The sequence below is a fragment of the Odontesthes bonariensis genome, chromosome 13 (assembly GCF_027942865.1).
Source record: "Odontesthes bonariensis isolate fOdoBon6 chromosome 13, fOdoBon6.hap1, whole genome shotgun sequence".
Taxonomy (NCBI): Eukaryota; Metazoa; Chordata; class Actinopteri; order Atheriniformes; family Atherinopsidae; genus Odontesthes; species Odontesthes bonariensis.
In genome coordinates, this window is record NC_134518.1 from 34,554,594 (window position 1) to 34,572,784 (window position 18,191).

The window sequence follows — 18,191 nt, forward strand, 5'->3', positions numbered from 1 at the left end:
TTTGTTTTTTTGTTTTTTCTATCTGGTCTGATCTGCTTCCTGTTCCAGTGGTAAAACCGGTTAAAACAGCATCATCTGCTGCTGGAAATCTACTGGAACGTGTGGTTGCTGCCATCAGACCTGCAGAGGAGAGGAAACACTGCCGCCTTGTGGCGAAACATGGAACACAAAACGCTGCAGAACCCAGGGTTTTAAAATCACATTACGGTAATAAAAATCAAAATACACAAAAACATACTCAATGAAATAGTTTATTCAAATATGTACACTGCAAGAGAAAATCTCTGTTATCATGAAAACAATCAGCTGTCTAACTTCCTGAATTACTCTAAAATCTGCTTGAAACTCCTCTGTTCATGTCTAATCTTATCTTAGAAGTCATTTGTAACATTTTCCTTAAGATCTGATCAGGCACCTTATCAAAATAAACTGAAAAGATTAAAATAATCTCTCACATGTTGGCTACTAAAGGCTCAGTAACAAAAAAAGAACACAATCCCCTCCAAAATAAGACACATAAGTCAGATAAAAGCATTCCCTCAGACCTACTCAAAGCTACACAAACAGATGAAAAACAACAAAAGTTTAAGATATTTAACTCCCATCACAAACAGCGGTGAACTGTTAGCAAATGCTACATCTGTTTTCCAGTCTGATTAAACGTTCAGAACAGTCTATGTTCGGCCCACCCAGAAGAACATCTGAACGCCCCCCCGAGTATGGCAACAACAAGCTAGCTGTCCCCAGAAGTAGATTTTTTATGATATTATTTCTTGTCTCTTCGTGTAAAGGAAGAAATTTGCTGAATTCAAAGTGGAACTGAGACGAAATAATGAATCCCACAAATGTAAGTCCTAACCTGAGTGAATAGATTTGACCCTTTATTCATTTACATTCAGAAAAATGTAACCATAAAGATTTTAAGTCGGCTTTACTGGTTAATCAGACCAAACGCTACTCTGCGAATTACTTTTGAAATATTAAAAACCTTCATTCCAGCTTATTTAGTCTCTTACACATGAGAGAAGTTGGACTTTTACACGCTGTTTGTCCCTTAGTGAAGTCCAGTTGTGTGGCTCGTTTAAGTCCAAATAATTCAAACTAAACAGGAAACTTGATTGATTAGAAAGTTTAGAAAGTTGGAGAATCAAACTACATTCGAGAGCAACTTTGTCTCATTCTGTTTGGTAGCAAACATGCTTTCTTTTCTACAGATGACCTCAAATAAAGCAGATTTTGTATCCTGGAGGGATTTTACACTTTACAAAGCTAAGATAAAAAGATGTCTGGGGTTTGATTCCCACTCATGCAACCAAATTAATATTTAATCCGATTGAACTGTGAAAGAAAACGTGTGGAACCAAACAGAAACGTGAGGATGATCTCATATTATTATCCGTTCTGCTCAGGTGAAGACGGAGTCGCTCAAAGGGGAAAATCTGCGCTTAAGCTTCAGACATCAAGTCAAATAGAAGGTAAACCTGCTGAGATCTAATGCAAAATGGTGCAGAAGACGTGTGGAACTTTTGTAAAAGAGAATTAAAAAAAATCTAATCTGAAGATAAGAAACTAAAAAACGATGAAAAATTAAGAAAAAAAACCAAAAATAAACAGAATTCGTACCTTTTTTTAGTTAAAGTAAATAAATCTGCATTCTTCTCATTGTTTCATGCTCGTTAAATGAACCCGTTTCCTGTCCTGTACGCCGTTTTAATGCCGTAAGTATCTGTTCTGATGGAGACCCAAACGACTGAAATGTTAGCGCCACCCGGACTTTAAAAACGTCAAACATTGCATATCTTTGCTGCTTTGTGCAACCTCTGCTTTTCTTTCCCAGTTTTGATCACTTTTGTGTGCAAATGAACAGAAACAGGAAGCTCCCGGCTAAGTGTTGGAGTGAATGGAGAGCGACACTTTGAGGCAGCCCAGCTCTTTGCCCTGGCTGCCCAGGACCCCCTGAACCCGGTAGTTCCCGTTGGTCAGCCAGTAGGGCAGATCCACGTAGGGCAGGTAGAAATCAGACTGAGGCAGCGAGTACGAGCCCTGAGAAGGCAAAGATGGGGGAAAATATCATTTCAGTTCATCAAAAGTCGATCATTTGGCTTCAGACAAACGTTCTAAAGTCTGTAAATTCAAAGTATCTGAGACAGTTGGAGACTCACGGCTTTGAAGGGGCAGCGGCAGGGCAGGCCGTAGGTGTGCAGCGGCTCAGGACAGTCCTGCCCGGGTGGGATCAGCTGGTTCAGAATGTCACAGGCGTCCTGATAGTGACAACTGCCCAGCTCCTCCACGCAGGGCACCGTCACCCAGAAACCCGCCACCTCCTTCTCCAGAGTCACTTTCAGCTGAGGAGGAAGTGGAGAGTCACATGGAGCCCCAACAGCTCAGGTTCATTCTTCACTGCGACTCCTTTAATGAGTTAAAGGGATAGTTCGCCTCTTTTGACATAAAGCTGTGTGACATCCCATATCAGCTTCGTATCACTGCCTGCTGCCGACAGCCGCACCTGTTACAGTGTTTGCTGCTCGGTCTGCACTTCGGTCTGCACGGTCTACACAGCAGGCAGTGATACGAAGGGAGAGAAAATAGGGCCAAGAGATTGTGAGGTCTGACTTTTTCCTGGAGAACCATTTTGTGATGCAAATGTATTACTCTGTTGAACGCATATTGTTTTGAGAAGCAAAACGCTTTATTTTTTAAACCCCAGCCAACTAGCCGGACTACCTTCATCAACACCAAAACGAGGCTGGAACTCTGCTCACAGGACGCAGCAGGGGGTAAGAAGATGTTCAGAAATGATGCTGCTGATATGGGATGTCATACAGCTTCATGTCAAAAGAGGCGAACTATCCCTTTAACATGTGTATAATGGCTATTCGTCCTCTTGTGTCAATAATCAAAACTAAAAAATGTCGAAACCATAATAAACTAAATGAAATCCAACGGCCACTGAGACACAGAGGGAGGGAATTTACGCAGGAAAAATGAGTCCTTTGTCCAGGCAAAAAAATTCGGTTTCTTTAGGTTTATTTCTCCAAGCAAACGAACAAAGAACAATGTGCCTGGTGAAAAACCATCAGCCCTCCAAGGTGCCTGCTCACCTGTGGCTGCCCGCCCATCTAAATAAACTCTCCCAGTGCGCCCCCGCTAACCAGTGCTTTCCAAATAAAAGCAAATAAAAGCATAATTAAATACCCAAATTAACTCAAACAATACTAAATATCATAAACAACCAAAAAAGGTGTATTCCCCAAACTAAACCCCCAAAAGCTAACTAAATAATAAGTGAGCCAAATATTATAAAGTAACAAATAGCTCCTACAATGTGCTTCCATATAACTGAAGGACTTTAACAGTCAGATATGTTCATAAAGAGGCCAATCTGAACCGCCTGATCATCATCTGCTTTATCCCCTGAAAACCCTCAGGGGACAAAGCAAAGATAGATTCTTCCATTAACTTTTATGCCACTGCAGACATTAGAATTTTAAGATTTGCTTCCATTTCAGCAGTTCAGAGACACATTCTTTAAAAAGTTGAAGCACTTTTATCATTATTTTAAAGAAAGCATTCATCTATTATGAACAGAAATTAGCTTGAAGGTTATTATAAGAAATAGAAATAGAAAAATACTTTATTCATCCCCCAATGGAGAAAATTCAAATTTGTCAAGTAGCTCAAAAAAATTATAAATATTTACAATGATTGTATATTAACAACAACAATAATAATAATAATACCAATTCTAGCAAAAAATACTACTACTAACTAATAATAATAATAAATGACTAAATAAACAAATAAATAAATAAATAAATGTCTTTTTTTTCTGCGATTTGTTTATAAAACAAACAAAAAAAAAAAGCTGCTCCAAAAGATTTATGAGATTCAGAAAACTGAATTGAAGACAAACACAAGATCTTTTCATGTTGGGAGCAGGAAGCGTCGACTTTCAGTGTTTCAGCTGCTCAGTGAGCACACGGCTGACCTCAGATGAAGCTCACATGAGGATGAGCCGCAGATTCAGAGCCGCAGATTCAGAGCCGCAGATTCAGAGCCGCAGATTCAGAGCCGCAGATTCAGAGCCGCAGATTCAGAGCCGCAGATTCAGAGCCGCAGATTCAGAGCCGCAGATTCAGAGCCGCAGATTCAGAGCCACAGATTCAGACCCGCGGCAGCCTGCTGACTGCAGACAGACAGCACGGTTAAAGTGCAGCTGAGTCACAGCCGGGGACTGAAATACTTCAGCTGCTCCTCGGATTCTGAGAGACTGAAGCATCTGAGCTGCGTTCATTCGACTGACGGCTTAATGTTCCATCATATGATGAGTTTCAGGCACGAAACGTAGAAAAATGATTAATAATTGTAGCTCTTTGTTAAAATTCCTGTTCTTGTTTTTCTTTTTTAAGAGATGAAAAGTGTATGTTGCATCACAGCATGATGCAATCAGACATCGTGTTGCTTCTGCACGTTACGACCTGAACGTTTCAGATCAGTTCTGCAGCAGCACGGGTGCAAACATCCAGCCCAAAGTTAACCTTCTTTCAATCCCAAGGTTTTATGTAACAGGACACAGAAATAATCAGGTCTTAAAAGCAGAAGTTCTGCAGCATTCAGGTGTGTGTTAACACGATGCCAAGGAGGAAAGACATCAGCAACGATCTCAGAGAAGCAGCTGTTGCTGCCCATCAACCTGGGAAGGGTTATAAGGCCGTTTCCAAACTATCTGGAGTCCATCGTTCTACAGAGAGAAAGATTATTCATAGGTGGAAAACATTCAGGACAGCTGTCAATCTGCCCAGGAGTGGACGTCCCAGCAAGGTCACCCCAAGGTCAGAAACCCAAAGAGCTACATCTCAGACTCTGCAGGCCTCAGTTAGCATGTTAAAGGTTAAAGGTCACCCCAAGGTCAGAAACCCAAGAGCTACATCTCAGACTCTGCAGGCCTCAGTTAGCATGTTAAAGGTTAAAGGTCACCCCAAGGTCAGAAACCCAAAGAGCTACATCTCAGACTCTGCAGGCCTCAGTTAGCATGTTAAAGGTTAAAGGTCACCCCAAGGTCAGAAACCCAAGAGCTACATCTCAGACTCTGCAGGCCTCAGTTAGCATGTTAAAGGTTAGAGGTCACCCCAAGGTCAGAAACCCAAGAGCTACATCTCAGACTCTGCGGGCCTCAGTTAGCATGTTAAAGGTTAAAGGTCACCCCAAGGTCAGAAACCCAAGAGCTACATCTCAGACTCTGCAGGCCTCAGTTAGCATGTTAAAGGTTAGAGGTCACCCCAAGGTCAGAAACCCAAAGAGCTACATCTCAGACTCTGCAGGCCTCAGTTAGCATGTTAAAGGTTAGAGGTCACCCCAAGGTCAGAAACCCAAGAGCTACATCTCAGACTCTGCAGGCCTCAGTTAGCATGTTAAAGGTTAAAGGTCACCCCAAGGTCAGAAACCCAAAGAGCTACATCTCAGACTCTGCAGGCCTCAGTTAGCATGTTAAAGGTTAAAGGTCACCCCAAGGTCAGAAACCCCAGAGCTACATCTCAGACTCTGCAGGCCTCAGTTAGCATGTTAAAGGTTAAAGGTCACCCCAAGGTCAGAAACCCCAGAGCTACATCTCAGACTCTGCAGGCCTCAGTTAGCATGTTAAAGGTTAGAGGTCACCCCAAGGTCAGAAACCCAAGAGCTACATCTCAGACTCTGCAGGCCTCAGTTAGCATGTTAAAGGTTAGAGGTCACCCCAAGGTCAGAAACCCAAGAGCTACATCTCAGACTCTGCGGGCCTCAGTTAGCATGTTAAAGGTTAAAGGTCACCCCAAGGTCAGAAACCCAAGAGCTACATCTCAGACTCTGCAGGCCTCAGTTAGCATGTTAAAGGTTAAAGGTCACCCCAAGGTCAGAAACCCAAAGAGCTACATCTCAGACTCTGCAGGCCTCAGTTAGCATGTTAAAGGTTAGAGGTCACCCCAAGGTCAGAAACCCAAGAGCTACATCTCAGACTCTGCAGGCCTCAGTTAGCATGTTAAAGGTTAAAGGTCACCCCAAGGTCAGAAACCCAAAGAGCTACATCTCAGACTCTGCAGGCCTCAGTTAGCATGTTAAAGGTTAAAGGTCACCCCAAGGTCAGAAACCCCAGAGCTACATCTCAGACTCTGCAGGCCTCAGTTAGCATGTTAAAGGTTAAAGGTCACCCCAAGGTCAGAAACCCCAGAGCTACATCTCAGACTCTGCAGGCCTCAGTTAGCATGTTAAAGGTTAGAGGTCACCCCAAGGTCAGAAACCCAAGAGCTACATCTCAGACTCTGCAGGCCTCAGTTAGCATGTTAAAGGTTAAAGTTCATGACAGCACAATTAAGCCTCATTTCCTCTATGCAATCCGGTACGGGTCGGTTCAGAACGGTACAGGTCGGGTCTCTTTGGGGTCAGCTTGCGTTCCTACTGTACAAAGGGGACCCTCAGGGGTGGGCGGAGTGCATGCCGAAGCGTAAAAAGCAAATAACAGCAAATAACATCCATAATTTCGAACCACCTCCAGGCTTCTTCAGCTTAATGCGACACCGGCTCGCGGTCCGGTTGAAACCACTCTCCGCCATTTTTTGCGGCGATCAGCTGGAAAACGTTTTGGTTTGGCACAGCGCCATCGAGCTCCCGCTGCACAGCCTCCTCACCAACACCGGAGAGCAGAGCCTGGAACCGGTCCTGTGTGCTGGGTACCCCAAGCAGAAGGGTTACAGACATGGTAACGGGTTCCATGGTAACGGGTTCCATGGTAACCATGGGTTCCATGGTAACGGGTTCCATGGGACCGGTATGCTTTGGTGGTAGTGGAAACACTGAAATAAGCGAACCGTTCTGAACCGACCTGAACTGGACTGCATAGTGGAAACGAGGCTTTAGAAACAGACTGAACAGGTATGGCTTGTGTGGAAGGGCTGCAGGAGAAAGCCTCTTCTCTCTAAAAAGAACATGGCAGCACAGCTTAGGTTTGCAAAGCTGCATCTGAACAAACCACAAGACTTCTGGAACAATGTCCTTTGGACAGACCAGACTAGGGTTGGTAATGAATAATCGATGATCGATTATTTGTTTGTAAGAATTTATTCGACTAAAACTCTAAGCCTAATAAATAATCGTTCTAGTCGCGCGCATTATGAGAACAGCTATAACTTCCGGTATCTTGCGCGACAACAGACGAGCAGTGATGAAGCGTGCTAGGAGAAATGCAGTGTGGGACCATTTCTCTAGAAAAGACGATAAAGTCCAATGTAATTATTGTGACGCCCTGTTTACCTACCATAGTGCAACGTCTCCACTAACATATCATCTGAAAAATGTACATCCGAACGTTTATTCCGGCGAAGCCAGCTCAAGCGGAGGGCAGCCAACCATTCAGGCTACACTAGCTAGGAGGATGTGTGATGACAAGCGAGCGAACGAAATCACAAGTTTTTTCAGCTGCCGGACTGACAGTAAATCGATTGCGCACACGCCTTACCCCAGAACATGTCAACATGTTGATTTTTATTAACAAAAACACATAGATGAGTCTGTGATAGATAATGTATGCAGGCAGTCCATGCAGGCAGTTGTTTATTAGCCTACTGTTGTTTGTTAGCCCATTTCTTACCTTACTGTAGCCTGTAAGGTAGCCTGCATCTCGCCAATACGTTGGCACGACAGTCAGTTATAACAGTTCAGTGATATAATATCTATTTCCTCACACACCAGAGTAAGTCATGGAGTTCCCCAGGGTTCTGTGCTTGGACCGATTCTTTTTACTTTATACATGCTTCCATTAGGTAACATTATTAGACAGCATGGCATAAATTTCCATTGCTATGCTGATGATACTCAGCTGTACTTATCTATAAAACCAGATGAAACCAATAGGTTGGTCAGACTACAAGCATGTCTTAAAGACATAAAGACCTGGATGACTCAGAACTGTCTGCTGCTAAATTCAGACAAAACTGAAGTCGTTATCTTTGGACCTGAGCGTTTCAGGGAGAAATTGTCTAGCTATATAGTTACTCTAGATGGTATTTCCTTGGCTTCTAGTTCTACAGTGAGGAACCTTGGAGTTATTTTTGACCAGAACTTATCATTTGACTCGCATATAAAACAGGTTTCTAGGACTGCCTTCTTTCACCTTCGTAATATTGTTAAAATCAGGAACATCCTGTCTCAGAGTGATGCAGAAAAACTAATTCATGCATTTGTTACTTCAAGATTGGACTACTGTAATTCTTTATTATTGGGCTGTCCCACATATTCTCTGAAAAGCCTTCAGTTGATCCAAAATGCTGCAGCCAGAGTTCTGATGAGAACTAACAGGAGAGATCATATTTCTCCAGTTTTAGCTTCTCTTCATTGGCTCCCTGTTAAATTCAGAATAGAATTTAAGATTCTTCTCCTTACATATAAAGCTCTTAATGACCGAGCTCCATCATATCTTAAAGATCTCATTGTAAGATATTTTCCTAACAGAGCACTTCGTTCCCAAACTGCAGGTTTACTTGAGGTTCCCAGAGTTTCTAAAAGTAGAATGGGAGGCAGAGCCTTCAGTTATCAGGCCCCTCTCTTGTGGAATAAGCTGCCAGTAAATGTCCGGGAAGCAGACACCCTTTCCACTTTTAAGACCAAGCTTAAAACTTTCCTTTTTGATAAAGCTTATAGTTAGGGATGGCTCAGGTGATCCTGAAACATCCCATAGTTAAGCTGCTATAGGCCTAGACTGCTGGGGGGCCTCATCTGACACACCTTTCCTCACTTTACTCTCTTTATGTATATGTGATATTATTGTGGTCATTAACTCGTGTTTCCCTGTTCCAACAGATATCCTTTGAATGGTGTTACAGTGCCGCCGCCGCTGCGGCCCTCCCCCCCTTTCTGTCTTCTCAAACCCCAGCTGGTCGAGGCGGATGGCCACCCTTCCTGAGTCTGGTTCTGCCAGAGGTTTCTTCCTGTTAAAAGGGAGTCGTTTCTCTCCACAGTCGCCTCAGGCACGCCGCTCAGGCCGGGAGATTGGACCGAAAAACAAAAAGTTTTCAGTGCAATCTGTTGGTTTTCTTAGCTAGGAAATTGTTTTTGAATTGGCTCTATATGAACGAATTGGATTATTTTATGAATTATGATTATTATTAATTAATTGAATTCCAATTGGCTTGAATTGGACTTACTATATAAGTGCCTTGAGATGACATTTGTTGTTTTTGGCGCTATATAAATAAAAATGAATTGAATTGAATTAATATGGCAATAAGCCAGGTTTTGATATCATTATTGTGTATTTATGTCCTGTTTGATGACCGTCAATTTCGTTCATAGCCTACGGTAACGTAATCTAAGTTAAAACTCAATTGTCAAATAGGCTAATTGCCGCCAGCGTTGAGCTGAAGTTTAACAGAATACAGTCATTAGACTGTGTTATTTCTTAATGTCATTATTTTCCAAAGGTCTAGTCTAGGCTGTAGCCTACTTTTTTTTTCAAAGTGATCAGGCAGTGATGCGTTTGCATAGCCTACTTGTTAAAAATCCGTCGGATGCCATAATGCACTGTGATAAACTAAAGTTGACTACTAAATGGCATAATTTCTTAATAAATCTATTTTTGATAAATCAGTCCTGTTGTGTGCGTGTTTTGACCTTAATTTGTGTCGGGGTGATGGTGAAGGCAAAACCATGTCGATGGCTCTGAGCGGGCACAAGTGACGTCATGCTTTAGCGAATAATCGATTAATTGTTTGATAACGTTATCAATATTCGAACATGAAAATTCCTGAAAAGTCCCAACCCTAGAGCAGACCAAAGTGGAGATGTTTGCTCATAATGCACAGCAGCACGTTTGGAGGAAACCAAACACAGCATATCAGCACAAACACCTCACACCAGCTGTCAAGCACGGTGGTGGAGGGCTGATGATCTGGGCTGGTTCTGCAGCCACAGGAAATAAGAGTGGGCCAAAATCTCATCAACAGGATGGATAATCACACATTTTAATGCGTCATGTGTTGTTATAGTTCCATCACTTTAAGATACGGTGAGGGCCAGATGACTTTTTTAATGTCTTGATAGATAAGACATTAGAAATGAATGACTGTACAGAACAAACCTCAAATGCACAAAGAACAAGAAGTCCTGGAACTGCACAGAGCTGGTCTGAACATCACTGTGTCAGTATGAGATAACAAAGAGAGACGGAGCACAGATACAGAACAACAGGAACAACCTGCCCGAACTTCTCTGAGTGGAACTGATCATTAGCACCAGCTGTAATGTACTCACAGAGAGAGGAGCAGCGAGCTCAACAGATGTTGATCCAGCTGCGGAAGCCGTCAGGTCTCCAGGGATGGTGATCGGGTCTGGAGACAAAGTCAGGTTCTTCAGCACGGCCGGAGCATCAGGCCGTCCGCAGTTCTTCCAGTCGAAGCCCAGAACCTGCAGCCAACAAAACGTTTCTGTTCAGAAGGTTCAGGCGGTGTCGGGTGAAAAACAAATCGACTTGTTCAGACCTGAAACCTGCGTGAGGCAATCACATGTCTGCTTTAACTTCCAGAGCAGCTGCCTGTTCAAGTTAGGCTGCGATTAGTGACATTTATCATGAGTTTCTTACGTTTGAGAATAATCCGACTGCTTTTATACTGTTAAAATAAAGCTATATACTTCAGAGGTGAGAAAGCAAAAGAAATATCAGAAGATCACTGGAAATAAAGTTTGAAGGAAGAAGTAAACTTCAGTAAACTCGAGCTTCGATCACACCATCTTCTTGTTTACACACATTTCTTTGCTTATCAAACCCTGAAACCTTCTTTAAAGCTTGCTGGAGGACTTTGGCCCAGAATCTGACAGATAACCGGCCTGAAAGGCGGCTGAAGCTGGATCCCAGCCTCCGCATCGAATCTGAAACCATATCTTTGTTTTGCAGCTAAAGGGTGCTTCTGCAAACACATTGAGCTCCAGTTTTCTTCTTGTTAACCAAAGAAAAATGTTCCCACATTTAAGTTGCTAAAGACAGCAACCAGGGCAGCTCAAAACATTACAAAGAAAGTCTGGTTCTGTGACGTGAAATGCAAAGAAATTAGTAACTGAGCTGCAACTTCTGCAGAACACTGCGAAACTGCATGAAAATTAGCAGAAGCCAGAAGTATCTCTTCCTGTGGAAGGACTTGTTTTTATAACTCACTGTAAGGTTTAAGCATTGTGTGGTAACAACAAAGCTGTAACTCAGATATTTTAGAAGGAAAATAGGAAAGAAGCAGGAGAATAAACGCATTTATATTTAGCTTCGGTGTATGTTGTTTTATTAATTTCTTTTGGATTTGCTTTTTTATATTTTCCCAAATGCCACCAGAGTTTGACAAGAAAAGCAAATACAATAAAAACAAAACACAACAACAAAATAGTTTGTTTCAACAGAAACTCTATTAAACATGTGCATGGATGAAAGTAAATGTAAATGTACTTTATTTCTACAGCCCTTAACAAACAATCCTTACGATGAACCAAAGTGCTTACAGTAGGTAATAAATAAAGAGAAGAAGAAGTAAAAACAATTAAAAACAATAAAAGAACAGCGAAAGCAATATAATACAACAAAATCGATTAAGATAAAATATAGAAAGGCAGAAACAAAGCACAATGAGGAAGTAAAGGGGCAGAAAACTGCGGAAGAAAACACACCAGACATTTTCACCAGACTTCAGTGCTTTTCATTTCCAAACCTGAAGTGTTTCCTGAGAGTCTTGCCACTAAAACATGTGTTTCCCAGCAGGACCGGACTCACCTTTGCTTTCCGGAGCTTCTTCAGACTGAAGGAGCAGTTGGCCTGCGGCAGAAGCTCAGCTGCCACCAGGCAGAGGATCGCGGTGAGAGCCACAGATCTGTACATCCTGCTGCTGCTGCACGGAGCCGTTACGGTCTCACTCTGCGGGATCCTGCAGCACTTCCGTGTTCAGGACCCCAGCCTGTCACGTGACCGCCAAGTCACGTGACGTTCGCTTCGCTTCGCCGGACAGTTACTTACTAAATAAATAAATAAATAAATAAAACTACATTTGACTGGAAGGTGTTTCTTAGTGTTAGAGCTATTTATTCCTTATTTTCATTACTTTGAATTTTGTTCAAATTTATTCTTGGGTTACTTTATATTTTTATAAATTATTTACAGAGTTTGGGCTATTTGTAGGTTAATAATTGTTTGTTTTTTGTTTCTTTGTTTTAAGTTACTTAAAACATTACTTCAACATTACTGAAGCAGTGTGGGATCATGTTGGCAGAGAACGGAACAAAATGTAAGTTACTTTACATGTGAGACATTTTAATTGATTAATTCCTAATCTGCAAAAAACAACTCCTGCAAGTGTGAATAGGTCTCCCACAAAGTTTGGAAGATTTTAAGAGACCTTTCAAACATGAGTTGACCCACAGGTTTCCAGAGGTTGCACCCGACAGAAACGTGCATAGTAAAACAATAGTACACTGGAGAAAATGCCCCTCAAAGTAAGTAAAAAATAAGATGTGATATTTAGGACTTTTGAGTTAAAAGTGATCTTGAAATTAGCTTAAAAACCTCTTCAAATGAAAAAAAAGCTTGTTTCATATTAAATCCGACTCAAAACAATGAAAAAGACTTTTTCATTTAACAACATATTCCAGATGTATTGTCTTCAAACAAGTCCCTATATCTGGCTGAAATGGTACTTGTTAGGCAGTTGTGTCTTATATTAAGTGTAATGAGATATTTTTACTAGAAATGAGACAAATATACTTGGTAAGACTTTGATTTTTTTCCAGTGTAGAATGGTTCCTGTTCTTATTTTTAAATCTATCAGTGAGCACTGGTCCCCATTCTGTGCAGAAATGCCTCAGTACTGTAGAAATACTTGTAGCTGCAGGGTACTGCCTGTAGATGTCGCTGTAGGGCAACTGTTTCCACACACAGTGCAGTGATGTTCCAGCAGAATCCAGTGGGAAAGGCTGACCTTTTATTACATCTCTGGATAAGGCAACCAGACTGTTTATGTAATGATTTAATAACCCTTTTGTAATTTAAAACAGTCTGGTGTATTTACTAATCAAACTGCGTTTGTGACCTAAAATCTAATTAAACCAATGATGACGACAGCATTAAATTAAGTTTAATAAAGAAAGAAAAGGACGCAAAGGATAATAAATGAGAATCTCTTGCATATAATCAGATCTCAGTACATGAAGCATCCTAGCTTTTAATACTATATATCTTAATGAGCCTTTAGGCTAATATTGGGCCTCAGGGAAACGCTTTAAATCTTATTGTTATTCTGAATCGGGTCCGTACGCATGCGCACATGGGCTGGCCTGACTGCCGCTGGCACGCAGATGAGGAGGAGGCGGGAGGAGGGGTTCAAGGGGGCCAGATGATGCTGTGAGTGAAAGGAGGAGGAGGAGGAGGATCCTATCCCCGGCACCGAGCTGCTCTCCATCCCATGTGTTGGGCAGAAAAACCGCACATGTGCTGCTGGACCTACAGCTGCGCGCAGATTCTTTTTCTTTTAAATCAGATCGTCTGCTCTTTCGAAGGATAACAAGTGGGGGGTGATTTTATTCTTGGAAATGCTTCAGATGGAGGGATGCGAGGAGGAGAGGGACGCACACATGCACACAGAGGTAAACCGATTAAAAAGACAAGCCATCTATCTCAGCATCTTTCCTGTCATATCGGTTTATCTGCTCGTGGAGCTTTTTAATGTGCTGTAAAGGTCCATTGTTGCCGCTCTATATGGTCCAAATGGGACATTTTGGCCGGTTTCCGCCGCTGTGATTCACCGGCCGGCTTCTGCTGGAGGTTGCAGACATCAAAGAGCCGGACCCCTCCCTGAATTAGTCGCCTTTTCGCCATTTAAACCGAGAGAAGAAGCGACTCTTTGTATTTATATCATGGCAGCGTCCACAGCTGCATACCACAAATTAGTTGAAATATTTATGGTTTCAGCTTGTAATGGGGAGAAATATGCTGAGTGTAAAAGAGGATGTCAGTCTTGTTCTGGGCTGTAATGTCTGACTGCTGCTTTTAATAGGCAAAAAAAAGAGCCCTGCCTCAGTGTTGTATTGATATTTAGCAGGAATAGATTATATATTCTAATGATACAGAGACAGATTTCATATATGCACTGAACAAGTCAACTGTGGACAAGTAGGAACAAGCTGACAGGGCTTTTCTTAAACCCTAAAATATAGGCCTAAGTATCTAAGAGACACAAAACAGCCTGTACAAGAATACAAGACGTTTTTGCTTGAAATAAGCAAAAAAATCTGCCAATGGAACTAGTGAAATTCAGCTTGTCAAGATTTCTTGAAATAAGATGTAATATTTTGGACTTTTGAGATAAAAGTGATCTTGAAATTAGCTTAAAAACCTCTTCAAATGTTAAAAAAAAAAGCTTGTTTCATATGATATGTGACTCAAAAAAATTTGTTTTCAAGACTTTTTCATTTAACAAGATATTCAAGATGTATTGTTTTCAAACAAGTCCCTATATCTGGCTGAAATAGTACTTGTTAGGCAGTTATGTCTCATATTAAGTGTAATGAGATATTTTGACTAGAAATGAGACAAATATACTTGGTAAGACTTTGATTTTTGACACAAAAGGAGGAAAAAAAGATCAAAATAACACACGAAACAACCATGGAGATTGTAAAATGGTGACAAATAATACAAATTGTATAAAATTTGGGTTCAGTTCAGCTTATTTAGGCCTATATAGAGCCAATTCACAACAAAAGTCACTTTAGAATATGTGCAAAACGCAGGTGAGGATACAACAACCACAGCGATATGCTGATATGATGTCTTCTGGTTTATAATTTGTCCATGATCGTGGATTCATTGGAGGTTTCTACGCTGAATGTGCTAAAATGAGACATCGATATAATGGAGGTGAATACATATTCAGGGAGTTTTTCCTGGGAATTGAACCGTCCCACTCTTTGACCTGCAGTCAGTCGTGCCCTACGAGTCAAAGACGGAACTGAACCCTCAGCTTTTTACCGTGTTTATTGTAATGAGAGGTGATACAACCTGCAGTCCTTAGCTGAAGTTAATTTAGCTCACTCACCTTTTTCCAGTTCTTAGGGTTGAGAAATCCTTTTTGGATAGAAAAAAAAGATACATCATGGATATTTCAGCGGCTAAATCCTAAATCTAACTGGAAATATCATAAGATGTGCCCCACTGAACGCTAACTAGGTTCGCTATCAGGGTCGTAACATACTTTTTAAATTAATTATTCCACTATATTAGCAGTTGTACTTACTGTGTTTATTAAGATTTTTATACTTCTATTAAGATTTTAGGGAAAAAGAGCATAAAAATTAATTGCCAAATAGTGGCAAAACCCAACTCTGCTCTTGAAGTTTAGCTAGCTGAAGAGTTAGCTTCAAAGCTAACTCACTTCTCCCTGTTTCTTGCAGCTGGAAAATATATATATATATTTTTTAAATCTTAGTAACTATGTCACATATTCAGTACTTTGTGTATTTTAATAACTAAATATTTAGTCTGTGTTGGATGGGGAAAGGAACATGCTTAGTTTTGTTAAAAATTAGCAGCTACTGGCTAACGCCAACTTTATCATTCATTTTGTCAGCATTTTACATGCCTTATGGTTGTTTTGTGCCTCATCTTTATGCATTTCTGTTTATTTTGCATCAAAATGTTTCTAATTTTGGCTGTTTGTGTCTCTTGGACACAAGTTGCATTTAAAGGTTTGTGTTTGGTTAAGCTCCATTTAAATCTTCTCTAAAATGTTTAGTTTAAATGTGTTTAATTCAAAATTAATTTGTTAAAGTACCCACAAGTTCCATGATACAAAAGAACTGAAGAAGACCTTTAAACTTTCCAAACTGCGCTTGTCATTTAATATTTCACCATCTCTCTTTCCTCAATCATGTTATTCTGTCTTTCAGCAGTAATAATAATATATATAGCTGGCCACAACAGTCTCTTCTTACCACATGATGTAAGGTCCATTCTTTGATTCATTGGTTGACATGATGATCCACCTGAGTCAGATTCATGAAGCAGGGTCAACACAAGGATTTGTGGTTTCAGAGTTTCAACACTGTTGATTTATTTTGGTTTGAGATGGCAAAGCTTGGGGTGTGAGTCACTGCAAAGGCCGCTGACCGTCTACTTTTTTCCTGGTTGATGGTTTGATTCTTGCCTTCTACTCCTAAAAGTCTTTGAGTTACCCTGCAGAGTCTTATTTTAAGGCTTTCTGCCATTAAGTTGGTGAGCGTGTGCATCAAGGACTGAAAAAGACTCAAATTAAAATTATTATGAGAGCACAGCCTGTTTACCAACATGTTTACTTTGTTAATAAATTGTATTTTTCTCCTAATAATTTATATATAATTGTCGATAGATTGCTCTGATGATTCGCACTTTTGTCCTAAAGAAAATAAATATAAAAAAACAGTTTTGACATGTTTTGATTGTGCAGCTTGGAAAGGATTTAGCATCAAATATCTACTTGCAGATTCATTTCAGATAAGTGGTCGGGGAGTTGTATGTTTGATGTATCAGAGAACAAAGTGAAGTGCTCGCTGGGCAGCCTCGGTGTCTTGCTGTGTGCAGATGAACCTGCCGCCCTCGCCGTGCTCTTCAGGATAATTCAAACTGACAGTGTGTGAGGCTGCAGGTAGAGCAGGGCAGAACTGGGCCAAGAGCTGCAAAAGCTGCAGCAGTGTTAGTGTTTGTGAGAAGGAAAAGCACTGCTGATTTGTGGCCACAGCGTCCAGATGATAGAGAACATGAGAGAGTAGTCTTAAAACATCTTAAACGCCGTTCTTTGTTGATGCGTCATCCACAGTCTTTCTGAAGACCAGAGTTTGGAGATGATTTTCAAGTTAAAATGTTTTTTTTAATTTAAATCTCAACAGTTTTCCCACAGATGTTACTCCAAGTGTTCATTTATGAGAAATAGATCAGTCTCACAACATTTTGGGTACAACATTACAAAAGCGTATCAAACAGACAGAATGTATACCTGTCAGACATATAATTAATGCTGTCTGTGTCCTCTGTTTCTCCTGCAGCGTTTCCACGTGTTTGTCAGCAACAAGCTGAACTGCACTTGCTTACAACTTCTTGACTTGATTTTGCTAAAAACAACAACTCTTACAACATATTACTTAAACTGTGACTAAAATTCACGGGCGAGTGTTGCCCTGACAACGTCTGTTTGCCTAACAAAGCTGCTGCTCTGTTAGCCAGGACTGCCTCGGGCTATACTTTTTCTGCTTCACTGGCAGTCACAATTTAAAGTAAATACTTGACTAACAGCGGTTTGCCTCATGTGTTACGCTAAACATTTGTCATGGTCTTCGACATAGTAGGTCCGCTAGAAAAAATCCAAGGCTAAAAAGCTGAAAGAATGCTAAATCATGACTTCTCATAGAGGCGAACATTCTTCCATCAGTAAATTAGTTCCCCTCCAGAGCTTGTAAACAGGGACATGGACAGCAGTACAATTAAGTAAGCTTATTCAGAACTCTGCTGCTCGAGTCCTCACTGAGACCAAAGAAGTGGAGCACATCAGTCCAGCTCTGAGGTCTTTACACCGGCTGCCTGTCCATCAGAGGATAGACTTTAAAGTTCTGATGCTGCTCCATAAAGCTCTGAATGGTCCATGACCAGAATGCATCAGTGACCTCCTGACCCAGTATGAACCTTCCAGACCCCTCAGCTCATCTGGATCCGGTCTTCTATCAGTTCCCAGAGTCAGAACCAGACATGGAGAAGCTGCATTCAGCTTCTATGCTCCACATGTCTGGAACAAACTCCCAGAAAGCCTCAGACAAGCTCGAGTTTCAAATCTTAATCACATTTTAACTCCTGATTTTATCTATTGTTCTTCTTTCTTTCTTTTTTGTCTAAAATTTAAATCATGCTTTTTATTTCTACTGTTTTAATGTCTCTGTAAAGCACTTTGAATCACCTTGTTGTTGAATTGTGCTGCACAGATAAACCTGCCTGGCCTGAAGTAGCCGAGTACAGTTATTACCACAGCTTGACAATATAAATGACAATCTTCGATCTATATTTGGATGCTCACTGTAACCTCATACAGTCAGGAGTTGGTTTATCACCTGGAAGCTGTGCAGCTGCTGTTTAATTGGTCACTTAGATATGATGTAGTTAATGCTGACCGATCACCACC

At 41.1% G+C, this 18,191-nt stretch overlaps 2 protein-coding genes across 7 annotated transcripts in view; one reads left to right on the forward strand and one right to left on the reverse strand.

Moving 5' to 3' along the window:
- Positions 1-233: 233 nt before the first annotated feature.
- Positions 234-11,945, reverse strand: gm2a (ganglioside GM2 activator). Its single transcript, XM_075481976.1, has 4 exons — positions 11,774-11,945; positions 10,276-10,428; positions 2,163-2,345; positions 234-2,043 (listed from the first exon to the last, which is right to left on the reverse strand). Exons 1-4 carry the CDS (start codon positions 11,876-11,878, stop codon positions 1,885-1,887), a joined length of 600 nt encoding a protein of 199 aa, XP_075338091.1. The 5' UTR covers positions 11,879-11,945; the 3' UTR covers positions 234-1,884.
- A 1,390-nt stretch (positions 11,946-13,335) lies between these two features.
- Positions 13,336-18,191, forward strand: part of shtn3 (shootin 3) — a 54,313-nt gene continuing 49,457 nt past the window's right edge. For all 6 annotated transcript variants that reach the window (XM_075481977.1, XM_075481978.1, XM_075481980.1 and 3 more), the window contains exon 1: positions 13,336-13,635. In XM_075481977.1, coding sequence (XP_075338092.1) covers positions 13,582-13,635 — 54 coding nt within the window. In that variant the 5' untranslated portion in view covers positions 13,336-13,581. The remainder of the gene's footprint in view (positions 13,636-18,191) is intronic.

Coding starts and splice junctions, on each gene's coding strand:
- gm2a (XM_075481976.1), bottom strand. CDS start 11,878: ATGTACAGATCTGTGGCTCTCACCGCGATCCTCTGCCTGGTGGCAGCT. Junction 10,429..11,773: donor AGAAGCTCCGGAAAGCAAAG/GTGAGTCCGGTC, acceptor TGTTGGCTGCAG/GTTCTGGGCTTCGACTGGAA. Junction 2,044..2,162: donor GCCGCTGCCCCTTCAAAGCC/GTGAGTCTCCAA, acceptor TTGCCTTCTCAG/GGCTCGTACTCGCTGCCTCA.